This window comes from Aegilops tauschii, chromosome 2, assembly GCF_002575655.3.
Source record: "Aegilops tauschii subsp. strangulata cultivar AL8/78 chromosome 2, Aet v6.0, whole genome shotgun sequence".
Lineage (NCBI taxonomy): Eukaryota > Viridiplantae > Streptophyta > Magnoliopsida > Poales > Poaceae > Aegilops > Aegilops tauschii.
In genome coordinates this window covers 18,222,066-18,240,917 of record NC_053036.3, presented here as the reverse complement: position 1 = coordinate 18,240,917, position 18,852 = coordinate 18,222,066, and the positions used below count along the sequence as shown (strand labels likewise).

General features: G+C 45.1%; 3 protein-coding genes across 3 annotated transcripts; 2 read left to right on the top strand and 1 right to left on the bottom strand.

Annotated features, from left to right (window-relative positions):
- The first annotated feature begins 276 nt into the window (after nt 1–276).
- LOC109780972 (putative disease resistance protein At1g63350) lies at nt 277–1,572 on the top strand. Its single transcript, XM_020339551.4, has 2 exons — nt 277–887; nt 1,052–1,572. The coding sequence occupies exons 1-2, from the start codon at nt 523–525 to the stop codon at nt 1,053–1,055; spliced, it is 369 nt and encodes a 122-aa protein (XP_020195140.2). The 5' UTR covers nt 277–522; the 3' UTR covers nt 1,056–1,572.
- Nucleotides 1,573–6,077: 4,505 nt separating this feature from the next.
- Nucleotides 6,078–11,219, top strand: LOC109780981 (uncharacterized). Its single transcript, XM_020339561.3, has 12 exons — nt 6,078–6,508; nt 6,621–6,690; nt 6,963–7,691; nt 7,817–7,981; nt 8,071–8,190; nt 8,306–8,528; nt 8,654–9,488; nt 9,655–9,850; nt 10,001–10,099; nt 10,205–10,455; nt 10,706–10,781; nt 10,902–11,219. Exons 2-12 carry the CDS (start codon nt 6,685–6,687, stop codon nt 11,004–11,006), a joined length of 2,805 nt encoding a protein of 934 aa, XP_020195150.2. The 5' UTR covers nt 6,078–6,508; nt 6,621–6,684; the 3' UTR covers nt 11,007–11,219.
- Nucleotides 11,220–11,773: 554 nt separating this feature from the next.
- On the bottom strand, nt 11,774–14,280 carry LOC120974863 (uncharacterized). Its single transcript, XM_040401390.3, has 5 exons — nt 14,127–14,280; nt 13,104–13,211; nt 12,694–13,000; nt 12,400–12,584; nt 11,774–12,286 (listed from the first exon to the last, which is right to left on the bottom strand). Exons 2-5 carry the CDS (start codon nt 13,206–13,208, stop codon nt 12,266–12,268), a joined length of 618 nt encoding a protein of 205 aa, XP_040257324.2. The 5' UTR covers nt 13,209–13,211; nt 14,127–14,280; the 3' UTR covers nt 11,774–12,265.
- Between the last annotated feature and the right edge of the window lie 4,572 nt (nt 14,281–18,852).

The window sequence follows — 18,852 nt, the reverse complement described above, 5'->3', positions numbered from 1 at the left end:
GTCCAATCTGCATCACCTAGCCAGAACAATTGGGAAGAGAAGACCAAGAAGGCTAGTGTTGCCGGAGGATCATCATCCATCCTTGGTTTTGGGGAATTGCATCTTTTGAGTTTAATTGGTACATATCTGTTGTGGATCCAAGGCTCATGTGGTCGCTTCTTACCTTTCAACAACAACTTCTTGGGGAAGAATTTGTATACATGGAGATTGATTCCTCATGTCCTGCAAGTGGAGCTGCTGTTGGTGGCCGTGAAGTTGCTCAAGGCATCGGGAGGCAGCAGCAGATTGCTCCGTACTTATATGCAAGGGATGTCTTTCAGGAGCACCCGCCAGCTGTCAGTGCAATCGAAGGTGTGATCTGCTGGATGTGGGCTTGCACACCTATTCCTACTCCAAGTCCTGAAGACTGGTACTTCCACATGCAAGATGAAGAGAATATGGAGAGAGGATCGTTACAGCGACAATACAACAGTCAAAGGATTAGTACTGGTGTTGCTTTAGCCCCTGTTTTCACGTGTGATAATGCACGGTGATCTGAAGGAAGTCTTTCCTTTGGACCCTAAGCGCCAACAGAAGCAGGAAATTATAAGGTTTCCCAAGCTAAGGCACATCCACCTGTACCAGCTCTCCGCTCTAAAGGGCATCTGTGGGAGCAGGATGTTCGCGCCCAACCTTGAGACCGTCAAGGTCAGGGGCTGTTGGGGCCTTAGCCGCCTGCCGGCCATCAGCCGCAGCACCAGCAAGCGGCCCAAGGTGGACTGTGAGAAGGACTGGTGGGACAACCTGAAGTGGGACGGTCTCGAGGCGAAACACGACCCTTCGCTCTATGAACCACGCCACTCGCGATACTACAAGAAAGCCCACCTGCCAAGAGGCACCGTACTCAGGTAAGATATGTTTGGTCCATGTCTCCTTTCATTAATAACTTACTTAGTGTGCTAGCTAACTTACTTTTACCATTCTATCTGTACTAGTCTCTTTCTGGATTCTGATACTATGTATGTTTAAGGAATCAATCTTGTCATCAACGATTTGTTATGCTTCATTGTAGGTAAACAATTCCTTCCATGATTCGAGCGCTACAGGCACGTAGACCCTATGGTGCTACGGTGCTTAATTAGCAGAAGCTTTCTCTGGAGTGCACGTTTGTGTGTGTTGCTGTGCCTTACTTCATGCTGCTTGATTGGTCTGTGTGGTGGTGTGAAATCTGCATCTGCATTGCCATGGTGTGGTGGTGCGTCTTCCAGTTCAGTTTGATTTGATTTGGTTTGGTTTGTTTAGTTTGCTCAGCTTTGCTCGATGAAAGCCATATAAGCGTCAAAGTAAGTATGCATCATCTTGTTGGATAGATGATGCATGCATGGTACAAGCTTTGAGAGAAATAAATAAGAGAGGGCATTCAGCCTGAGCTGCATGAGCGACCTGCCTGCTCATGCTGTTGCTATGCTGCTGCTCTCCATTTGTTTGTTGTGGTGTGTGATTTGTCAGCTACAGACTGATTATTGTAATGCTATAAGCAATTCCTCCGACTTGTATACAAATGGTGATTCGTGTGTGTCATCATATATAAACTGTACCTTTTTATTTTGTTCTGCGCTGATCGTATAAACTTGTAGAATTTGGATCAATTTTTTCTTGACTGGCTATTGCTGGAAACCATTCCTTTTTACTAACTAGATTTAGACTTGGATTAGAGTAGATAATAATCCACAAGCGGTTAACTGATTAATTCTAGGTCCTATTGGCTGTAGCAGATGTGGCTTAGGCAACTCTGAACTTAGCAAGACTGGAGGTGTTGACAACCAGAACCAGTACACACATGGCAGGAAAGTAGTAGCAGTATGGAATCCTTCTTATCCATATCACTGAAATGACAGACAAAGTTGCTCAACTAGCTTGCCCGCAGCACCTCGAGGGGCAGCCACCGACGTGTGTCTTCGTGACATTTCGACGAATTCAGACGATTTCTGCAACAGATTCAGATAAGTGGCGCCGATCAGCTCTCCATATGGGAGCGTGGTGCATCTAAAATCTAGAGTGGCAACTTCGACCATGTTCAAGACAAAATGGCCAGAAAAACTCAATGCTTTATTCCCGGCTTCTCTTCTTTAATGCCAGGTTTGAATTTTATGACAACGATACCGGGTCCGGTTTGTTTTTAAGAATCGGCAGTGCAAGTTACAACTGTGGTAAAAATATGTGGCCAAAATGCAGTTTTTGGCATGAAAATGGTGTAAGTAGCAGTACATGCAAATAGAAATCAGTTTCCGCGAAAAAATATAGAAATTAGTTAATTAGATTTAAGTTTCAGATGTAGTCTCAGTGGCCAAAACGTCATTTTCTGCAACTCAAGACTGACGAGATATAGCCTGATACATAACTTGGTTAACTGACGGGATGACAAAAGCAACAAAGTAACATTCTATTTTTATCTTTACCTTTAAATCCATGTGTATATTTAAGCCCAACAAGCGAAGAACATGATGATGGATGTGGTGTGTGTGAAGCAAGGAATTCACAGCTTTTATTTAGAGAGACAAAGCACAAAGAAAAATCGCGCAAAGCAGACGTAAGGAATCCCAGCTCCGTTTCCTTTACTTGCTAGCTCGTCGGTCTACTTTGCTTCTGTGGTCTACCTAGCTTCTGCCAGCGCCGCAATTTATCAAGGTACCAACCCGAATCATTATGCATACATATCTTTTTTTTTTTTGAAAAGGAGGTTATCCCCCGGCCTGTGCATCCGAAAGGTGCATGCGGCCATTTTGTTAATAAGCAAACAGTTCAACAAAAACGCCAAGTCTCAAAAAGCAAAAGGCTCGCAAAGAGCAAAAAATATGAAAACGGGATAGCCACAACCGGCAGAATAAAGATAGATAGGAAACTAAACACCTATCCTATTACATGACCGTCTCCCAACAAAGACGCCAGTCCGAAGCCAACCGAACGGAAATTAGGCCAAATTGGGACTATTTTAGTCCAGATCACTGCCAAGCCTGCTAGATCTGCCCTTGGTATTAGCAGCTAACTTTGCCTAAAGAAAATAGCATCTAGCTAGCTAACGTTGAACAGTGGCGGAGCCAACGTTGAACCATTGGGTTCAGATGAACCCAATGAAATTTGCTACTTACGTGCATGTCATGTACACATATTAGGCCTGACCCCAATAAAAAATTAAGCCTGACCCCATCAAGCAGCTAAACGCCACATGATTAGACAAATAAAAAGGCCCAAAAGCCCAGGCATCTTGGTTACACGACATCTCAAAAAAAAAAAAGATCAATCAATACCTGTACAAAGAATACACGGACGGCAGCCGCACACCTCGTCGCTTTCCAACTCGCCTCGCCTCTTTCTCCGCCGTCTCGCCCAGATTTCGTTAGGCCGTCGCTTCGGTCCTCACCTGGACGCCCACGCCCGACGGCAAATAGCGCAGAAGCGCTCAACTGCAGTCTAAATCGAGGCAGTAAGATCACCTCCACATCTCTTCTCTCTGAACGTTCTACCCAATCTAAATCTAATGGCCTAGTACGGGACCTTTTTGCCCTAATTTTCTAATTCTTATGTTCGTGGACTTTGATTGATGTAGGCTATGGAAAGATATTTTTCAAAGAAGAGAAGTCGATCACCTGATCTCGATAATGATGCGGGGACATCGAGGTTACCCATTAGATGTAAGCAAAGTGCATCCAATGTCGCTACCAGTAGTCTCCCAAAGCCTTCTATCCACAAAGACATTGATTTAGATCAGTTGCCCTACAATCCGGCTGATCGGAAGAGAATTTGGGAGTACACAAGAAATCCTAAAAAGCAAGATGAGATTAGGTGCTGATATTTAACGAGGGGACCTTACAGGCCTCCGTCTACTTTTGTTTATCCACACAGGGACATTGGAGATACTCCACGGAGATTTAATCCAGACTGGTTTGAAGATTATGGTTGTTGGCTTGAGTGTAGTGACAAGGTGCATAAGGCCTTTTGTTTGTGTTGCTAACTTTTCAAAGATAATAATGAGGGACAAGCCGGGAGTGATGCATTTGGAATTAAGGGTTGGAACAAGAAAAGTAGGCTGGATACCCATGAGGGTAAAGGTAATGATAATAGCTTTCATAATGTAGTAGTAAAACAATGTGATTCTTTGATGAATAAAGATCAATCAATTCAGGTTGCTCTCGATAAGCAAACTGGTCTTACTAAAAAGCAAAATCGAATTCGGCTTAATGCTTTAATTGATTCGGTTAGATACTTGTTCCATCAAGGCTTAGCTTTCCGAGGCCATGACGAAACATAAGAGGAAAAAAAGGGGAACTTTCAAGAGTTGGTAAAGACTTTGGCAAATCAAAATGATGATATACTGAAGGTAGTTCTTGAGAATGCTCCAAAATTGCAAGTGGGTAAGTGGAGATATTCAGAAGGAAATTGCCAACTATTTTGCCAAGGTAACGTCATAGTTAAATTATAATTTCCTACTATTTTTGTTTTCTTACAAGTTACACTATTCTCTAATGATCCCCTTATTGTTATTTTCTTCCATGTTTTCAGAAAGATGAGAAGTTGGATCTGAAATATGAAGTTTATTTTGGTACTACTTTATCTATAATTTCATCCGATCTGTATGTTATGCACTCTTAATTTTTTCAAAGTAACAAATATGTGTGATAAGTAATATCATATTCATATTCATATTCATTATGCGGACTTTGACTGATATAATCTTGTTGCAATATGTCCGAAAGTAGGACTTAGTTCATCATAAAAAATCACAACTAGTTAGTGAATGAACCCATTGACGAAAATTTCTGGCTCCGCCCCTGACTAAGTGTATATCATTGCCGTGCATGCAAAATGCAATGCATGCCCTGAAGGACTATATAATTCCGCTAAACGACACCCGCGCGACATGATGCATATGACCGATCCAAATTAATCCAACAAGGGGGATGTTTCAAAGTAAAAATTAGTCCAAGAGGGTGAGCGAGTGACCCCCCCCCCCCCCCCCCCCCCCCCCCCCCCATGAAACTGGACGTGCTTAATTAATTTGGTCAATATGTAGTACCTCATGGGCATTCGTCGGCACTCGCTAGCTAACTGCTTGCTCGAGCTAGATCTATTGCTCACACACACACACACGATCTATGCTTAGATCTCGTGTACAAAAGGGGACCTTCTCCTGCCGGCTTAGATCCACCCCAGCTAGCAGCTTGAGACACAACACACTTTAATTAGAGAAAGCAGCTCAGTTGGAGAGCAGAGGACATGGCGGCACTGGCCACTCCTGCCACTTCTGCGGCGCTGGTGTCCGAGATGATGGCCCAGGGCCGCAAGTCTGCCGCTGCCCTCGAGGCCCTTCTCCAGGTCCAGGACCACGCGATCGGCTGCTGCGACCGCGCCCTCGCCGTCCTCCACGGCAAACCTGCACGCCGGCATAAGCACAAGCCGGCTCCCCACGGCGGCGCAGCCACTCAGACAAAGCCCAAAACAAGGTACGGCTAACTAACCTACACTAGCTATATTACATGTGTACTGTGTACACGTCGAGCAACGAGCCAAACCACGACCATTTTTTCTTCAGGACGCACGCGAGCAGCGGAGGGACGACGATGGTGGAGAGGACGAGGAGCTGGGACGATGGCTTCATGTGGACCAAGTACGGGCAGAAGCACTTCCGGGGCAGCGACCACCCCAGGCACTACTTCAGGTGCGCCTACGCACTCCACGACGGCGGCTGCCCGGCCACGAGGCAGGTCCAGCGATCCCAGGAGCACGACCCTCCCCTCTACGTGACTACGTCCTCACCTACTTCGCCGGCCACACATGCTGCCGCGCGGCCGCCGTCGCCAAGGCCGTCCAGGTGCAGCTGCCGCTCGTCCTCGACTTTGGGTCGCCGGCCGCACCGAGCGGCTGCTCGCCTTGTTGGCTCAACTACGGGGATAATGTTTCGAAAATATAAAATAGCACAGCTGCACCCCGGCCCTCTTATCCGGGTCGTCCATATACATCGGGATATGCGTCGTCCGTTACCGTAAGATGAACAGGCCACGGTTACATCGGGTGGTTTAGTAGTCCCCGTCGCCCGTGATATGCCTATTTCGTAGCCTAGGTACTGTTCAGCTAGAGAAAAGTTCAGACACTATCGGTCACGGGGGAGGCGGCCCGTGACAGAGGTCTTTCTGCGCCCCCACTCGTACCTCCAGGAGCATGCTAGGCGGCGGGGGAAGGGGATCCAAGGAAGTCAGAGCATGCTAGGCGGCGGGGGGGGGGGGGGGGGGGGGGGGGGATCCAAGGAAGGCAGAGCATGAACTGAAGCCAAATCCTTGTGGGAGGGGGGGGGGGGGGGGGGGGGGGGGCGGGCGGTGGGGGGTTGGCTTCTGGTGAAAGAGGAGTCGCCGGGACGGGCGGGTCGCCGGGAAAATCCAGCGCCGGGCAGCCGGGAACGACCAGTGCCGGGCCGCGGCGGGCACCGTCGCCCAGGGCATCTCGCACCGCCCCCCATTCAACGGAGCTACACCAGGTAAACTTGTGATTTCAGCTAATCGCATAGGTTTTGTAGATGGTCGGGATGTTTTTTGGGGATGGGGCGCATACCACGATTGAGATTATTCATGGATTTGTTTCCTATGCAGGCAAGATTAGGGTCAGGTTTGGGGCAGCAAATAAGCGTCAGGTGTTTGTGGACAATCAGCCATTATGCAGGTAAGATGGCATGTAATCATAGTATTTGAATCTCGGACCGTTGATACTGGGATCCGGGGATGCAAAACGATATACATATTATGTACTGATTGGATACCGCATGGTAGCTGATACTGATGCAGTTTTAGAAGTAACGAGGTTTTGTAGTTAGACTGTTTTGTTAGATGGGATGCGCCAAGGTGTTTGTTGGGTAACAGCCGTAGAAAAGAAACCAACGTTTTTGTTTATCCGTATCAAGAGTTCTACATTTGACCAATGCTCTGAATTTGCAGAACTACAGCAAGCTCAACAAGTTGCCCACAATCGTTGAAGAGGACGAAACAGACAGGGGCGACGGGTATAATGGCCCTACTTTCAGATGTTCAGTTCAGAAGATGTACTCTGTTATTTCGCAGTTTGACCAGCAGAAACGAGAAATTGTTAACTCTATGGGTTGGGGTGGCACTCTATCCATGCCTCTCATCAGCAACCTAAGCGTCAGGCATATGGTCTGGCTTCTGGGGATGGTGGATGAGGTCAGACAAGCCATTGTACTGGGACCGAATAAGGTTTTTAAGTTCAATGAGAGTGATGTTGAGAAGGTATTCGGAATCCCGGCAGCTGGAACAGATGTCATGGACAGAACTCTTGATAGGAGTGACACTGTATATGCATACTTGCGTGGTCGTTTGGGGATAGAGAACAAGGAAGTAAGAAGTCTGAAGAGCATACAGTCCATACTGTCATGTGACTACAAGGGGAAGATGTCACAAACAGAGGTGGCTGCATTCAAAACTGCGTACATCGTATTCATGATGACACATGTATTTGCACCGACAGTCAAGAATGACTACTTCTACACTGATTATTGGCCAGCACTGGTCGACCCAGATAGCTTGGATAAGTTCAATTGGGGAAGATATATTGTTGAAGTAGTGTGTGCAGCCGCCGTTAAGATGAAACAAGATATTCGCAGGAAAGCGACGGTGTCGAACATAATAGGATGCTTGCTCTTCCTACAGGTCAAGACGTTTCAGATACCTCATTACTTCATCAGCTCACAGAGGATGTTACAGCATACGCATCTGATAAGCGACGGGTTATTAATATTGTTTTTTGTTGTATTGTTTTTCGGCATGTTTCTCAGGTTTTATATCTAGACAACATTCAGTTGGGGGACTTAAGCATGACACATGATGTGTTCCCCAGAATTAAAGCTTTCACCGTGGATAAAATTAGAGCCATGATTAATGCCGACAAAAGGCCAATGGATTCATCGAAAAACGGAGATTTCATTTATGGAATTTCAGCAGTAAGTTCCCACCCAGTTCAGAATCCAGAATAGCACTGCAACTTCGCTGATAGGGCATACTCATCTTTTATATGTGTTTCATTTTGCAGCCACGGGATGCTGATAGTTCAGCATATTCTAGGGCAGATGACGAAGATAATGCGCAACAAGGGGGGGATGCTTGGGCATGCGCAACCAAGATTTGTGATGCTATGGGCTTGACGCATCAGGTGACATTCCTGACCGCATCGGTGTTTCACATGATATTCGTGCGTTGTCGGAGAGCCAGCCCTTTTAAATTGATGTCATACATTTTCTAAAACCATATGACTGATCTATGTGCAGGCCAAACTTAACCTATATAATGAGCTGACAGCACACCAAGAGGACATCATTAAACAGGTTGAAGTTATGAATGCAAAATTTTATGAGAAGATATACAGAATGTTAAATGACAACAGCTTTACACGTAATAAGGGTGTGATGCATGCATCCGGGTTGACGAATGTAAGTAGAGACAACAATGCCACGAAATCTTCAACAGTGGAGGCTGATATGGCTTCTGATGGTACGTGTTACGACATGTCAGACGTGTAATTTTTATTAGTCTTGTTAGCATGCATCCCATATGTATACGTGGTCATGTGTAAAACTAATAAGTTGTTGACATAAGTTTTATATGTTGGATCGCAGATGTGAGCAGCCCAGAAAAGAGGAACGATGAAGCTTTCGTTATCCATATGCAAAATAAACGCCCTCGTGTGGATATCGATGCAACAAGCAACGCAGTAGCATCACAACATGGTGGGGGGATGAGATCTAATTCTGAGATGGATGTCGATCTCAATGTGGCCGACCTGCTGGCTAGTACGCTTGAGGGGAACACAATGGATGTTAGGAATCATGTGAACACGGTTTGCTGGGACAATGAGCCGAGTTTTGATTTAGGTCTGGATTTCACACCGTCATCAAAGGTGGGCAAGAACAAGAGTTTCAGCTGTAGATATCAAGACGGTGGTTGTGCTTTATTCGGAAATATATCTGATGGGGATGTTGCTGACATTAACAACGGATCTCAAGGTGTTACATCATCATGCGAATCGTGGCGAAATGATGGCATCACGGGTGGGAGTAGTGATGGTCAAGGACCAAATAAGTCATCACACACCCCCAGCGCATGTCCTTCAGACAATTTGGGCACTCCTGCAAGTTCAGTAGCCGACTCTGTTCCTCCCTACTGGTACCTCAGTGAGCAGACAAGGTCGTCCTCACCGACATCCGTTGATAAAATTATTCAAGACTATTTTGTATTTGAGAAGGACACAAGGTTTACGGACATTATTAACCTCAACGCAAAGATTTTGGATTTCGACGTCAGCAACTCGCCTGTGGTCAAAAGGAGAACTGTGTCACACACAAACCATGTGGCAGGGCCATGCATCACTGCATTGGCCAGTCATGACAAGAAGGTCATAGACGCTTTTTTCTGCTTCGTAGCAAGTATGGAAGAATCACATGCAGAGAAATGGTAAGACATCGACGTTCTCTTACAACATTACTATGTTTTTAGAGCAAACGGTTGCGGGGAAAGGTTCTTGCAACGTATGTCAAGCAATGGTTAGCAATTCATCATATTTATATTATACACCATAATTGCTGACATAACATTGTGTCTATTCATTTTATTTGTACAGCGTGTGGATAATGCATCACACACCAAGCTACATAGAGGTGACCGCAGACCAGCTGAAGAGTTCCTTCTGCGGTAAGGTTGATGTAGATCACGACATTTTTAGCCTTATGATTCGGAGACTGAAACAGATAGATGATGGAGCTGCCCAAGGCGGAGATATGACCAGAATAAAACATTACATGGAGGCTGATCTCATGGTAACATGTCGCATCAGATTTTGTAGTTTTAACTAAATGAATGAGGCGTGAAACACCTTGTTTTTTAATAAAAGCGCCCGTTTACGTATTGGCGAGTGTAATTTTGTCTATGGGCTTCTTACTACTTGCTACTTTGTCCTTTTTTGGCAGATGCGTGTGATGGCAGGAGATATGCGATGTCAGCATAAATCCATTCGGGATCAGTTCATTGGAGATCACATCACCTACGACGTACCAAATTGTATGCTGGTATGTAAAATGTATCATGGAATATGAGAAAGCATACCAATTTTTTCATGTTTGAATGATAAGTTGAGTAACTTTTTGTCCAACGGATATTTAATTGCGATGCAGATTATGTTTCCGGCCTACGTCAGCTTCGCTTGGGTATGTTACACAATACATACAATTAAAAAGAAGGTGTTCATCTATGACCCGTTAGCATCGGAGAATGGTGGAGCAATCAAACAACTACATATGAGAAACTGCAACCTGTTGAAGTCTGCTATGATTGAGTTTGCAAAAACATATTTTGAATTTTGGGACTTCGGGTTCGGTGACTTAGAACCGGCTATTATTCATCCTAAACGTCAAGTGTCTGAAAGGTAATCAATGAATTCTCATGGTTTCTCTTGCGATAAGGACGTGTTCAAAATTAATCCCTTCGTCAGTAAGTACTTGTCGGAAAAATGGATACAAATGGTCGCAAATAGAACCATAATACATCCAGTTACATCCATGTTCTCGAAACAAGTGTTTCCAGTCATAGGGCGAAATTGTTATATATTACTACCATATACCGTTGAGTTTTGAGTGATTCGATAAAATCATGATATTTATGTATCGTCATTGCAGGCACCTATCTGGGTTTTACACAATGAACTTCTGCAGGAACTTCATCGGTGACCAAGAGGCAGATAATATTCATGTGGTAAGTATGCTGATTTTCTAGTCGTTAAGACCAAAAAGATAAATATAGGACATAACAGATTCAAATGACCTGAATAATTTGTTACTACTGTTTTGATCATGTTTCCGCAATCATATCCAGGACGATGACAGTTCTATGGCGGCATATTACCTTTACGACATTCTACATCTCAAGGGGAACAATGCAAAGAGGCCACATCAGTTCATCGAGTCTATCGATGAATGATACAAAATTGAGTCTCGAATGAATTTAAGGGGAGAATGTTGTTAGGGCACGTGTTGCATGGGACTGTATCTGTTTGGGTCTGTTAATGCACTAGAATGTCTTTGCGGACCTATATATTATGCTGTCAAACCACCGAATGGTTTCGACTGTTATGTGTGAGCTAATGTAGTAGGAGACGACTAAATATATAAATTGCTTGGTATGGATGTCAAGATATTGACGGCCAGTTTGCATGATTTTCATGGCTTTTGAATATATGTGTGATGTTAGATTGTAAACGAAATTCCGATGCCATAGGCCAACAGTTACGTTTCCATAGGTCAGTCAATTCGTAGTCAAGTCGGAAACATGTACCTGGCACATATTAACATCACAATGTACCTGGCACTTATTGGGCTTGCCTTGCGACCACGTGCATGTGGAGTATACTATAATCACGTGTCGTGTACCAAGCATGAGTGATCCTGATGTCATGTACGAGGTACAAGAGGAGTCGTCCGGGTGTCATGTACAAGGTACAAGAAGAGTAGGCACGGTTTGGGTTCAACTGCGAATGATAAGTGCCAAGCACAAGATGTGCGGGCACATGTGCCGGGCACATGATGCGCAATATGACAATATGGATGGAGGGGGCGTGGGTTATATACCAGTGATGAACATATCATATTCACTGTGATCACGTAAGAATAATTTCCGACGTTGCAACACAAATCACAAATTCCATGCATGTCATTGCGCGCGTTGCATCCAACATAAGCATACAACCATGGGAAATTATAGTTTAGCAATGCAGAGCATATCATCATTAGTAGAAAATATGCCAACGGGTCGGAAATATAGTCAACGGACATGCATAGGTGGAAAGGTCACATAGTCACATACCACACACAGAAGGCTACAGGTTCCAGGTTCATGAGTTCTCACAAAAGAGCAGGCATTGAGATGCCGCACGATCAGCGAGGAGGCACATAGGGACTAATAAGATGCCTTAAACAGACACTAGCACAACATAGGTGTTTTAGAATAAGATGCACACCCGGACGGTCACGGACGCAGAACCAGCGCGTTTGTGAAAAGTGATGACCACAATATCATCTTCCTTCATTTCGAGATTTTCGACATACTTTCGAAAACCTCCTTGAATGATGAGCCTGCCATCTTTTGATTTCTTGAACGATGCCGTTACATGAGCTCCTACATCATCATGCAGAAGGATGATGCCTGAATTCTCCAAGACGCCCGCATTGCTCTCAATGAGGTTAACGGCTTTCTTTGGGATCCTATGTACCATGCAAACAACAACATCACGTTTGTGAGCGGCCGTCCATGATCTGACGGTGGGTTGTGAATCAACAAACGTATATATCTGAATATCAGGTGTATATCTACTAACCATGTAGCCGTCCTTAATGTCAACGCCATTCATCTTGTGCACAAAAATGCAACACACGTCTTCTAAACCACCGAATGCACACATGATCATCTTTGTCATCTCTGAATATTCAAAACGAGGTACACTCCTGGTGTAAACGCAATTGTCGATGAGCTCACGCTTCATGAGTGACAGGCCATTCGAAGCTGGACAAAAGATCAAATTTATAAGCTGACATGCATTATTCAATGAAGCTAAAATGCTCCAAAAATTGTTACATATCACATAGTTGCGGTTTCAGTGCGGTAGCCTTACCAAGATAAGGAAGCGGCTTCTGCCTCACGCCATCTCTAACGACATCCACAAAAAACCTTCCATTGCCTCGGGGGAGGCAGATATATATCATGTCGCCAGGCTGCACGACATACTCATCAAGAAACCTATGCCAGCCATCACCATGAATCCTGGTCTTCTTAGCTCCATGATCAATCAACACTTCATACTCCAGTAGTTCTCTGGTTACAAAGATCGTACTGCACATGGGCTTATTCTCTTTGGCAGCAATGGACCGCATATGCTCAATGCATGACCCGATCACACGCCTGTTGCAGCATGGGACAAACTGCAGCAAAATGTGGCCAGAAATGCGCCAAGGTGTCAATCTTATCATCGATCATATGTAAGGACGTATATAGCTAATCCACGACATGATAGTTCCATCTTACAGCTTCAACCCAATAGAAGGTTGTCATTGGAACTGAAATGTGGCAGGGCGGTCCGTCGAGATCTCCACATACGGCAGGCGGGTTTTTGCAAAGTGGGCAGTCCATGGCCTACGTTGTAATAAATGGAAAAATCAGAAAATATTCAGAAAATAACTGGCAAAAGCATATTCAATTTGATGCAACGAAATAATACCAGATGTCTATAATATGATAACAGCGTGTTCATAAACGTGTATATATATATATATATATATATATATATATATATATATATATATATATATATATATAATCGACCGTCCGCTCAGATAAGTTTTTAGGTTTGCATGCATGATACAGGTTATTGACAATCGCAGTAAGTATATTCAGAGAAAAAAAATTCACAGCTTTTTTTGATACTCATGTTTAGATGTAGCAGCACACATCATCTGGAACAAGCTATAATTATGCACAGATGGATGTTTCCTTGAAAACTTAAGGATTTTTTATTGATATGAACACATTATTGTAAGTGCACAATACACTGATTCTGGGTCTTCAATTACCAAGGCGAGCCACGCCCTTTTGAACAGAGGTGTTTTAAGTGGATAAAAATAAATCATGATATGGCCGTGATATTAAAGTATAAAAAATTTAGCACACAGAAATACGAACTGGCGGGCACCATGGATGGAATGGGTATGGCGTGGTTTGCCGAACTGCGACATTTAGCTGAAATACACTAACTACCCAGGGAAAAGACAGATTCATGCACAAGATTATGAAATGATTCACGCCAAACAAGCCACGAACCGGATTCTAAATCCAGCGCTCTACGCCATCGCCCATCACACCATTCCAATACTTACTCGCCCATGCTAATAAATCTAGGGTTGAGAGACCACCGCACAGACACGGAGACTACCGGATCTTGAATGGGAAGATAATGACTGGATTTAGTATAGGGAGGCAAATAAAAATCCACATACTTTTCTCTGAGGAAACATACTAATCTAGCGGAGGCATAATGGGGACGGTGCATACCTGGGATCCGGGCGATATGAGATCCTCGCGCTCCAGCAGCCGGTACGGATTTAGACTCCTGCCGGCTCCCGTCAATGGATAAAGAGGAGTTCTTTGGGGGATAGGGATGGGCGGACGCTCGCGTTCTTAGGGAATAGGAGCGGGCAGAAGTTCAGGCGCGCGGTGGTGATCCGGACGCTTCTAGTCCAAGATTTTCTAGCGCACGCTTTTTCTATTGCAGTTTGGTATGACATCAGGGACCAACGTGGACGGGGCCACTAGTCATACTGTTGTGCGGATTTGGGTGCGTGCGGTCACCCCGAAGGGATAGAAAACCCCCATCAATACACATAAAACGGCTATTAATGTCACGTATAGAGCAACTGCTACTTGATTGTAGCCTTCAATGAATCGTTATCAAACAAAAAATTGTATTTTATATACAATACACGTCAAATTTAACGCTACATAATACACGTCCACTGCGGAAAAAACAATAAGAGTGACATAATAACATATTTTTTATACTACACATATAATTCTCTATACGAACAAGCTAAACCCCCGTGCGTTGTTACGGGATGAAACAATATGTAGAGAGTGGTGGTGTTTGATCCTTTTATCATCATCTATGGCGCCCTAAAACACGCTAAAGTGCTCAGGCATATAGTAATCGAAGCGGATGGCACAACCGGAGTAACGATGAACAATTATACTCACTCCGTTCCTAAATATAAGTCTTTGTAGACATTCTCAAATGGAATGCAATATACGGATGTATGTAGACATATTTTATAGTGTCGAGTCACTCATTAGGTTTCGTATGTAGTCACTTGGTGGAATCTCTGGCAAGACTTATAGTTAGGAACGGAGGGAGTATATGATGCGGATACATCACAGGCTCACAGCAGCCCTAAGTAAACATATAGATCGAAACTAGCTTATGCCTTCGGCAAGTTGCTTCTGTGGCAACAATGTCGGCCCGCAGCATGGCAACGGTGCGGATAGAATGGCCACGATGAAATGACGGGGGACCACACGCAATCATCCCACGACGCGCTCATCTTCGTCTGGATCATCGAGTCTCCCAAATCGTTTGAGCTGTCATCGACCGGGAGTTCATATGCTCGAGGGACGATGCATACGAGCACGCTAGGTTTGAACCGTGTTTGTGGCGTCGCGGTTGAGGACATTGTCAAGGAAGAATGATGCAGAGTCGTCGTTCTGCCTATATGACCTCGTGGCCGCCAACGGCGGATGCGGGTGACTATTGCACCATGACATCCGCATCCTGGTGCCGGTGGAAATGTGAGGCGGTGACTGCCTGCCTTTTTGCGGTGAAGGTCGTCGCTGTGAGGCGCTGAAATTTGGCCATCGTTAAGGCTCCATGCGCCGATGAGAGAAAGCGAGGTTTTGGGCGGTGGTCTCTAGCTCGACGTATTCCCGCAAGGCCTTGCCGGCTCGCAAAGGGATGGAGCCAAGGTCAGGGAGGATGTCGGGCCGCGTGATCATACAGGGTGTCATCATTCTGCACGTCGTTTCGGGCTGGCACGACCATCCGATGTCTCCGGGGGTACGGTCGGTGTTGGGGACACAGCGGGCTGAAGAATTTTGCCGGAATGGGACGGCACCCCGCGGAGGCCTAGTGGATGACACGGAACAAGGTCCATGCATTCTTGTGGGAGGAAACACTCGTTTTACCCAGTGCATCTAATCATGCAATGAAGTCATTGAAGGAAATATGCCCTAGAGGCAATAATAAAGTATTATTTATTTCCTTATATCATGATAAATGTTTATTATTCATGCTAGAATTGTATTAACCAGAAACATAATACATGTGTGAATACATAGACAAACAGAGTGTCACTAGTATGCCTCTACTTGACTAGCTCGTTGATCAAAGATGGTTATGTTTCCTAGCCATAGACATGAGTTGTCATTTGATTAACGGGATCACATCATTAGGAGAATGATGTGATTGACTTGACCCATTTCGTTAGCTTAGCACTCGATCGTTTAGTATGTTGCTATTGCTTTCTTCATGACTTATACATGTTCCTATGACTATGAGATTATGCAACTCCCGTTTACCGGAGGAACACTTTGTGTGCTACCAAACGTCACAATGTAACTGGGTGATTATAAAGGTGCTCTACAGGTGTCTCCAAAGGTACTTGTTGGGTTGGCGTATTTCGAGATTAGGATTTGTCACTCCGATTGTCGGAGAGATATCTCTGGGCCCACTCAGTAATACAAATCACTATAAGCCTTGCAAGCATTGTGACTAATGAGTTAGTTGCGGGATGATGTATTACGGAACGAGTAAAGAGACTTGCCGGTAACGAGATTGAACTAGGTATCGAGATATCGACGATCGAATCTCGGGCAAGTAACATACCGATGACAAAGGGAACAACGTATGTTGTTATGCGGTCTGACCGATAAAGATCTTCGTAGAATATGTGGGAACCAATATGAGCATCCAGGTTCCGCTATTGGTTATTGACCGGAGAGGTGTCTCGGTCATGTCTACATAGTTCTCGAACCCTTAGGGTCCGCACGCTTAACGTTACGATGACAGTTATATTATGAGTTTATATGTTTTGATGTACCGAAAGTTGTTCGGAGTCCCGGATGTGATCACGGACATGACGAGGAGTCTCGAAATGGTCGAGACGTAAAGATTGATATGTTGGAAGCCTATGTTTGGACATTGGAAGTGTTCCGGGCGAAATCGGGTTTTTTCCGGAGTACCGGGAGGTTACCGGAACCCCCCGGTAACTTAATGGGCCTTAGTGGGCCTAGGTGGAAGAGAGGAGAGGAGGCCAGGGCAGGGCCGCGCCCCCCTTCCCCCCCAGTCCGAATAGGACAAGGAGAGGGGGGCGGCGCCCCCCTTCCTTCCTCCCCTCCACCTTTTCCCCCTTCCTCTCCTAGTCCAACATGGAAAGGGGGGGGGGTCCTACTCCCGGTAGGAGTAGGACTCCTCCTAGGCGCGCCTCTCCTCCTTGGCCGGTGGCCTCCCCCTTGCACCTTTATATACAGGGGCAAGGGGGCACCTCTTAACACACAATTGATCTACGATCTTTTAGCCGTGTGCGGTGCCCCCTCCACCATATTACACCTCGATAATATCGTAGCGGTGCTTAGGCGAAGCCCTGCGTCGGTAGAACATCATCATCGTCACCACGCCGTCGTGCTGACGAAACTCTCCCTCAACACTCGGCTGGATCGGAGTTCGAGGGACGTCATCGAGCTGAACGTGTGCTGAACTCAGAGGTGCCGTGCGTTCGGTACTTGATCGGTCGGATCGTGAAGACGTACGACTAGATCAACCGCGTTGTGTTAACGCTTCCGCTTTCGGTCTACGAGGGTACGTGGACAACACTCTCCCCTCTCATTGCTATGCATCACCATGATCTTGCGTGTTCGTAGGAATTTTTTTGAAATTACTACGTTCCCCAACAGTGGCATCCGAGCCTGGTTTTATGCATTGATGCTATGCACGAGTAGAACACAAGTGAGTTGTGGGCGATATAAGTCATACTGCTTACCAGCATGTCATACTTTGGTTTGGCGGTATTGTGAGATGAAGCGGCCTGGACCGACATTACGCGTACGCTTACGCGAGACTGGTTTCACCGTTGCGAGCACTCGTTGCTTAAAGGTGACTCACGGGTGTCTGTCTCTCTCACTTTAGTTGAACCGAGTATGGCTACGCCCGGTCCTTCCGAAGGTTAAAACAGCACCAACTTGACAAACTATCGTTGTGGTTTTGATGCGTAGGTAAGAACGGTTCTTGCTAAGCCCGTAGCAGCCACGTAAAACTTGCAACAACAAAGTAGAGGACGTCTAACTTGTTTTTGCAGGGCATGTTGTGATGTGATATGGTCAAGACATGATGCTATATTTTATTGTATGAGATGATCATGTTTTGTAACCGAGTTATCGGCAACTGGCAGGAGCCATATGGTTGTCGCTTTAATGTATGCAATGCAATCGCCATGTAATTGTTTTACTTTATCACTAAGCGGTAGCGATAGTCGTAAAAGCAATAGTTGGTGAGATGACAACGATACTATGATGGAGATCAAGGTGTCGCGCCGGTGACGATGGTGATCATGACGGTGCTTCGGAGATGGAGATCACAAGCACAAGATGATGATGGCCATATCATATCACTTATATTGATTGCATGTGATGTTAATCTTTTATGCATCTTATCTTGCTTTGATTGACGGTAGCATTATAAGATGATCTCTCACTAAAATTTCAAGATAAAAGTGTTCTCCCTGAGTATGCACCGTTGCGAAAGTTCTTCGTGCTAAGACACCATGTGATGATCATGTGTGATAGGCTCTACGTTCAAATACAACGGGTGCAAAACAGTTGCACACGCGGAATACTCAGGTTAAACTTGACGAGCCTAGCATATGCAGATATGGCCTCGGAACACGGAGACCGAAAGGTCGAGCGTGAATCATATAGTAGATATGATCAACATAGTGATGTTTACCACTGAAACTACTCCATCTCACGTGATGATCGGACATGGTTTAGTTGATTTGGATCACGTAATCACTTAGATGATTAGAGGGATGTCTATCTAAGTGGGAGTTCTTAAGTAATATGATTAATTGAACTTGAATTTATCATGAACTTAGTACCTGATAGTATCTTGCTTGTCTATGTTAATTGTAGATAAATGGCCCGTGTTGTTGTTCCGTTGAATTTTAATGCGTTCCTT